This window comes from Coenobita brevimanus, unplaced genomic scaffold, assembly GCF_032717465.1.
Source record: "Coenobita brevimanus isolate Jiangsu-jjx unplaced genomic scaffold, ASM3271746v2 jjx.HiC_scaffold_2753, whole genome shotgun sequence".
Taxonomy (NCBI): domain Eukaryota; kingdom Metazoa; phylum Arthropoda; class Malacostraca; order Decapoda; family Coenobitidae; genus Coenobita; species Coenobita brevimanus.
The window spans coordinates 272,501-280,000 of record NW_027643712.1 but is presented as its reverse complement, the minus strand read 5'-3'; the positions used below and the strand labels follow the sequence as shown (position 1 = coordinate 280,000).

At 40.4% G+C, this 7,500-nt stretch overlaps 1 protein-coding gene across 1 annotated transcript; it reads right to left on the bottom strand.

Annotated features, from left to right (window-relative positions):
• Nucleotides 1-1,073: 1,073 nt before the first annotated feature.
• LOC145390039 (protein FAM200C-like) lies at nucleotides 1,074-2,850 on the bottom strand. The gene is given in 2 exon segments (XM_080265118.1): nucleotides 1,074-1,916; nucleotides 1,918-2,850. Coding segments are annotated over 2 exon segments (1,776 nt in total).
• Between the last annotated feature and the right edge of the window lie 4,650 nt (nucleotides 2,851-7,500).

Sequence of the window (7,500 nt, the reverse complement as noted above, 5' to 3'; positions counted from 1 at the left end):
TCTTGCATTAGAGAGTTGGACAGAAAAAGGATGAGAGTCTGCTGCCAGACGGGTGCTACGCGCCCGTCGTAGAGGTGGAGGAATGCAAGCAGACAGTTCAGAGGAGCAGTGACCATTAAAGTAGCGATAGAAAAGAGATAAAGATGCAACAGTGCGGCGAAGAGACAGAGGTTGAAGGGAGTCAGTAAGAGGAGGAGAGTTAATGAGACGAAAAGCCTTTGACTCCACCCTATTGAGAAGAGCTGTATGAGGGGAGCCTCCCCACACATGAGAGTTGTACTCCACACAGGGGCGGATAAAACCCCTGTATAGAGTCAACAATTGCGCAGGGGTAAAGAAAGAGCGGAGTCGGCTTAGCACACCCAATCTCTTGGAAGCAGATTTTACAAGAGATGTAATATGATCTTTCCAAGATAAGTCCCGAGTAAATGAAACCCCAAGCATGTTCAAGGATGATGTAGGATTAAGCTGAATATTATTAAACATTAGTGGGTATACCTGTGGAAGATTTTGTCGGGTTGAAAGGTGTAAGAACTGAGTCTTAGATGCATTAAAGACAACCATATTATTTTTACCCCAGTCAGAGACACGAGCCAAGTCAGACACCAGGTGTGCCATAGCCTCATCCCTTGTTTGTTGAAGTAACTGTTGAGATGGGCGTTGCGGGAACCGAATGGAAAGGTGAAGGGTGGAGTCATCAGCGTATGAGTGGATAGGCTTAGATGTACAGCTTAGAAGATCATTGATGAATAAAAGGAAGAGAGTTGGTGATAGGACAGAGCCCTGAGGAACACCACTGTTGATAGATCTAGGACAGTGGTTCTTAACCTTTTTCAGTGCCCGTACCCCTTGATATCTCAGAAAATTTTCTCGTACCCCCATCCAATATAAATACAATACAAACATATGAAAAGGATTAGTGATACAAACCTTGCTGAGAAATTATTAGATTTTTCAATTACTGAACAAAGGTACTTTTTTATTTCATATGAAGTGTTAATTAGTAGGATGCAATGAATGCACATTATAACAGTAAGTATGAGTTATACTACATAGTGCACAACAACACATTTTCAGTGGCTCTTTTGTTGTTGTTTCTCATTAATGATGATGTTCAAACGAGGTTCTTTCTTTGAAAGTGCCAGACGCATATCATCACTTGCATCCATTCGGTTTCTGGCTTTTGTCTTGATGTGTAGGAGCGTTGAAAAACCTACCTCGCATAAGTATGTAGTTGCAAATGGTACGAGGACCTCCAGAGCTCTCCCTGCTAACTGTGGGAATGTTTGGAGTTGTGCACACCAAAACATATCCAGTTGCATTTTTTCAAACTCCATTCGGATTCTGTCATTGGTCTGCAACTCCACAAGATCATCTTTCATCATATCATTATCATCCATGGAATCAAGGTTGAAAAGAAATGGATCCCGTATCCATCTTTGTGCCACAGAACCTTCTTCAATGTGAAAATACCCTTGGAAGGACTGAATCAGTTCTTGCAAATGTTCTTTTACCTCATTCACGATGGGCAGCTCTTCAGCAATAGCAGCCTCATCAAGAGAAGGGAAGTTTGCAGAGTTTCCACTTTCAATGAGCTTTATCCACAGTGGAAGCTTCTTGGTGAGGGCAGATAACTTTTCTCTGGCAGTTATCATATTCATCGCTGTTCCTTGCATAGAGACATTCAGTTCATTGAGGTGCGTGAATATATCTGCCAAATATGCCAGAGACAAAATGAACTCCCTCTTTTCAAAATGGTCAGCAATTTCACTGCCTTGATTTCTAAGAAACTGCATAATTTCTTCATGAAGTTCAAAGACACGTGTAAGTACCCTGCCACGGGAAAGCCATCTCACTTCTGTGTGGTAAAGAAGAACACTGTGCTCAGCTCCAATTTCTTCACAAAAAGATGCAAAAAAGACGGTGATTCACTGCCCGTCCTCTGATGAAATTTACAGCACGCACAACAACTGATAAAACAGTCTTCAATTTTTCTGGCAGTGTCTTTGTAGCAAGTGCATGACGATGCAACACACAGTGAGTGACAGTTACATGAGGAACCTCTTTTTTCACCAGGGTAGCAAAGCCTGATTTATTTCCAAGCATGACAGGGGCTCCATCAGTGCAAATTGAACCACACATGTTGAGAGTCATTCCATGTTCCAAGAAGAACTCTTTCACAAGACTGAACACATCAATTGCTTTTGCAGTAGTTTTCAGAGGTTTGCAAAATAAGAATTCTTCTACCACTTCTTTCTCCTTCACATACCGAACAAATGCCATCAACTGACTGCAAAAACTAACGTCAGTCGACTCATCCAGCTGAATACTCACTTTGACAGGACTAGCTTTCAGGTCTGTTATCACCTGCTGCAAGATATCTCGACTCATATCACTAATCCTTGAATGGATAATGTCATTTGACAGAGGTATCTGTTTAAGCTTCTTTTCAGCTTCTGTCCCTATCACTATTTTTGCCATTTCTAATGCACAAGGTTTGACAAGCTCCTCTGCAATAGTGTGAGCTTTTTTCTCCTTTGCACACAAAAAGGCAACTTCATAAGATGCTTGCAACAAAGGTTTCTCAACTGGCACAAAACCTAGCTTTGATAGGGTACCACTTCGATCAAATCGTTCCCGCTTGATCTTCAAGCTGTTTAAGTCATGTCCAGCATCTGTGCCTCCATGCCGATTGTTGAAGTGCTCATTGAGTCTTGATGGTTTGAGATTTGCATTTGCAAATACTGTGCTGCAGAGTATGCACTGTGGTCGTTGAGTTCCATCTGCCTCAGTCGTACAGGTAAAACCATAACGAATGTAGTCGTCTTTCCACTTACGTTTCTTAGACATAGTTACTAGATCTTCATCACACCGATACCTGGAAAGATGCAGGCCTGGATGTAATAACCGTTATAACATATAACATATAATGTTTTTTAGTTTGGTATAACTGTAATATTGTCAAGAATAGATGTATTGATAAAAGATATATAATATTGAAGGTACTGTTATGTGCATGAGGAGGAATATTCACCACCACCACAATACACAGCCCACCATATTCCTCCTCAGGCACATAACAGTACCTTCAATAATATATATTTTTTATCAATACATCTATTTTTGACAATATTACAGTTATACCACACTAAAAAACATTATATTGTGACAAATAAAATGATAACACAAAAAAATAACATTTCACAAATCACAAATGCCACACGCACCAGTAATTCACCTCAATACTATTAACCACTCGAGCACAAACAAAATGCAGACCCAATTCACACTGTTCACATCGACTCAACTACACACAGCGTAGTGCACGTGCAACACGTTTCAAACTTACGTGAGCTATACTCGTTGGCGCCTCTCACTCTCAGTGAGAACCCAGAACACGAGTGACTGAACTGAAGCCAAGGATCAGAGCCAGGACCAACGCTAACACGAACCGTACGAGATATCAAGAGAACGTATATGAAACCATAGAAAACGTAAGAAAATTGTTTCCAGCACCAACTTTAAAAAAGTAACTGAGACATATAGTAACAGGAAAATTAGGAAAACATATGTTTTGCTTTCTCACGGTACAGTACCATTGCACTGGCTATCATGTCTCGTACCCCCAGGTTTAAGGTTTCGTACCCCTTGGGGGTACAGGTACCCCAGGTTAAGAACCACTGATCTAGGAGAAGAACGATGGCCGTCTATAACAGCGGCTATAGAACGACCAGAAAGGAAGCTAACGATGAAGGCACAGATAGAAGGATAGAAACCGTAGGGGGGCAGTTTGGAAATTAAAGATTTATGCCAGACTCGATCGAAAGCCTTTGAGATGTCAAGTGCAATGGCAAAGCTTTCGCCAAAGTCCCGAAAGGAGGATGACCAGGAGTCTGAAAGGTAGGTGAGAAGATCGCCAGTGGAGCGTCCCTGACGGAACCCATACTGACGATCGGAAAGAAGGTTGTGATAGGAAAGATGCCTTAAAATTTTTCTATTAAGAATTGACTCGAAAACTTTTGAAATACAGGACGTTAAAGCAATTGGACGATAGTTGGAGGGTTGGGAGTGGTCACCCTTCTTTGGGACTGGCTGAATGAGAGCAAACTTCCAGCAAGAAGGAAAGGTACAAGTTGACAGACAAAGACGAAAGAGTTTACCTAGGCAGGGTGTAAGCACAGAAGCACAGTTCTTGAGAACAACAGGAGGGACCCCATCAGGCCCATATGCCTTGTTAATACTGAGGCCAGTGATGGCAGAAAATACATCAACTGAAGAAATTTTAATGTCAGCCATGAGGAAGTCAGAGGGGGGAAGTGATGGAGGAACAGCACCGGAATCGTCTAAGGTAGAATTGGAGGAGAAAGTCTGTGCGAAGAGATCTGCTTTATCAGTAGAAGAAATAGCTACAGAACCATCAGAGTAGAAAAGGGGAGGGAAGGATGATGAGGTAAAGTTGTTAGAAAGATTTTTGGCAAGATGCCAGAAGGAGCGGAAAGAATTAGAGTTGGAGAGTTGAGAGCATTTAGTATGGATGAAATTATTTTTAGTAGAGCGAAGAACAGACTTAGCACGATTCCAGGCAGAAACGTAAAGATGATGTGATTCAGGGGTGGGTTGGCTCCGGTACCTTTTGTAGGCCCTCTCCTTGTTGTGGACAGCATTAGAACAAGCGTGATTAAACCAAGGCTTTCTTGCATTAGTCAAAGGATATGAGAAAGGAATGTATGCTTCCATGCCCGAGAGAATAACCTCCGTAATGCGCAAGGCACACTCAGATGGCTCACGGCCATGGAAGCAATAATCATTCCAGGGAAAATCAAAGAAGTACTGCCTGAGGGCCTCCCAGTCTGCGGCTCCAAAATGCCACAGACGACGTTTCCCTGGAGGGTCCACAGGCCGTACCGGAGTGATAGGACAGGTTAAGGTAATAAGGTTGTGATCGGAGGAGCCCAACGGAGAGAAAAGATTAACAGAGTAAGCAGAAGGATTAGTTGTGAGGAAGAGGTCAAGTATGTTGGAGCTCTCTCCAAGGCGGTCAGGGATACGGGTAGGGTGTTGTACAAGCTGCTCTAGGTCATTAAGGATAGAAAAGATGTAGCCTTGTTCACCAGGTGGATCCGTGAAAGGAGAGGAGAGCCAAAGGTGGTGGTGAACATTGAAATCTCCAAGAATGGAGATTTCAGAGAAAGGAGAAATGGATAGAATGTGTTCCATCGTAGAAGTAAGATAGTCGAAGAATTTTTGATAGTCAGTAGAATTAGGGGATAAGTAAACAGCACAGATATATTTAGTCAGAGAATGACAGGAAAGCCGAAGCCAGAGTGTGGAGAATTCAGAAGAATCAAGTTCAGGAACACGAGAGCAAGATAAGTCGTTGCGTATATATACACAACAGCCACCTTTGGCTTTGAAATGAGTATAGAGAAAGTAGGAGGATACAGAAACGGGTTTGCTGTCAGTTGCCTCAGACAGCTGAGTCTCCGTTAGAAAAAGAAGGTGAGGTTTAGAGGAGGAGAGGTGGTGCTCAACAGAGCGAAAGTTAGAGGAAAGGCCGCGAATGTTGCAGAAATGAAGAAGAAGAGAGTCAGACAGTGGTTCCAGGCACCTTGAGTCGTCACCGGGAGAGGGGCAGATGGTGGGGGCATTTATGGTCCCCCCCCCTGGGGACTCCGAGGCTTGATAAAACGACGCCATTTTTGGTAAATTTTGAATAGGAAGTGTAGTGTGTACTGTGCATGTAGTTTGGTGAAGATAGTTAGAGAAATTTGTACTGGAGAGCATGCTGGCCTACTCTCTGTGTAACTGAGACACTGAAAAAGTTCAGCAAAGGGGGATGGTCAGGAACTAGTCCTGAGGGCTGATGAAACGGGAGCTCCAGCACTCCCTGTCATCAGCTTTCCATCCACCTCGGGAGTACTGCCCTGCTCGACTGGTGTATGTATGTATGTATGTTGTATGTATGTTGTATGTATGTTGTATGTATGTATGTATGTATGTTGTATGTATGTATGTATGTATGTATGTTGTATGTATGTTGTATGTATGTATGTATGTATGTTGTATGTATGTATGTATGTATGTATGTATGTATGTATGTTGTATGTATGTTGTATGTATGTATGTATGTATGTATGTTGTATGTATGTATGTATGTATGTATGTATGTATGTTGTATGTATGTTGTATGTATGTATGTATGTATGTATGTTGTATGTATGTTGTATGTATGTATGTATGTATGTTGTATGTATGTATGTATGTATGTGTGTATTTATATAACACTGAGAAACAAGTGATATGAAGTTTCTCTCTCTCTCTCTCTCTCTCTCTCTAGATATTGGGAGCGCGGACAAATGAGAGAGAGAGAGAGAGAGAGAGAGAGAAGGTGATGGTGATGGGGGAAGGAAGGCTGTGATGATGATAGTAGTAGTAGTAGTAGTAGTAGTAATAGTAGTAGTAGTAGTAGTAGTAATAGTAGTAGTAGTAGTAGTAGTAATAGTAGTAGTAGTAGTAATAGTAGTAGTAGTAGTAGTAGTAGTAGTAATAGTAGTAGTAGTAGTAGTAATAGTAGTAGTAGTAGTAATAGTAGTAGTAGTAGTAGTAATAGTAGTAGTAGTAGTAGTAGTAGTAGTAGTAGTAGTAGTAGTAATAGTAGTAGTAGTAGTAGTAGTAGTAGTAGTAGTAGTAGTAGTAGTAGTAGTAGTAATAGTAGTAGTAGTAGTAGTAATAGTAGTAGTAGTAATAGTAGTAGTAGTAGTAGTAGTAGTAGTAGTAGTAGTAGTAGTAGTAGTAGTGGCAGTAGTAGTAGTAGTAGTAGTAGTAGTAGTAGTAGTAATAGTAGCAGTAGTAGTAGTAATAATAGTAGTAGTAGTGGCAGTAGTAGTAGTAGTAGTAGTAGTAGTAATAGTAGTAGTAGTAGTCAATCAATCAATCAATCAATCGTCTTTATTTCGTATCTCGTGATACATAAAATATAATACATTTCATCATCATAAATACTATAGATACTCCTTTACAATTGAATTTAATAAAATATTTACAATAAATAAATCCTTAACAATCAGATCGAGGAGTTGATCCAATTTCATTAATTAAAAAAAAAATAAATAAATAAATAAATTCAATATATACAATTTGCCTACCAACACATTCAGTATCAACTGTTATACATCTTTTTCAAAATTTACATTAACTCCACACCACTTATTTCCTCATGGTTCTGCACCCACTGAATTCTGGCATTTATAATGTCCACAGAGTTATCCAATATATCTATCTCATATTTATCATAAAAATATTTCAATAAATGAGGAACATGGTGGCCAGAGGACTGATAAAATAACCTAAAAACCGCATTATTCTTTCTACTTAAGGCTTTACAATACCTAGCTTGCACTAGGGCAACATGGTGTCTAAGTAAAAGTAGTCCTGCTGCCTTAGATATACTATGATTACTTATTAATCTTGGGACATTATATATTTTCTTAAGAGCATTTG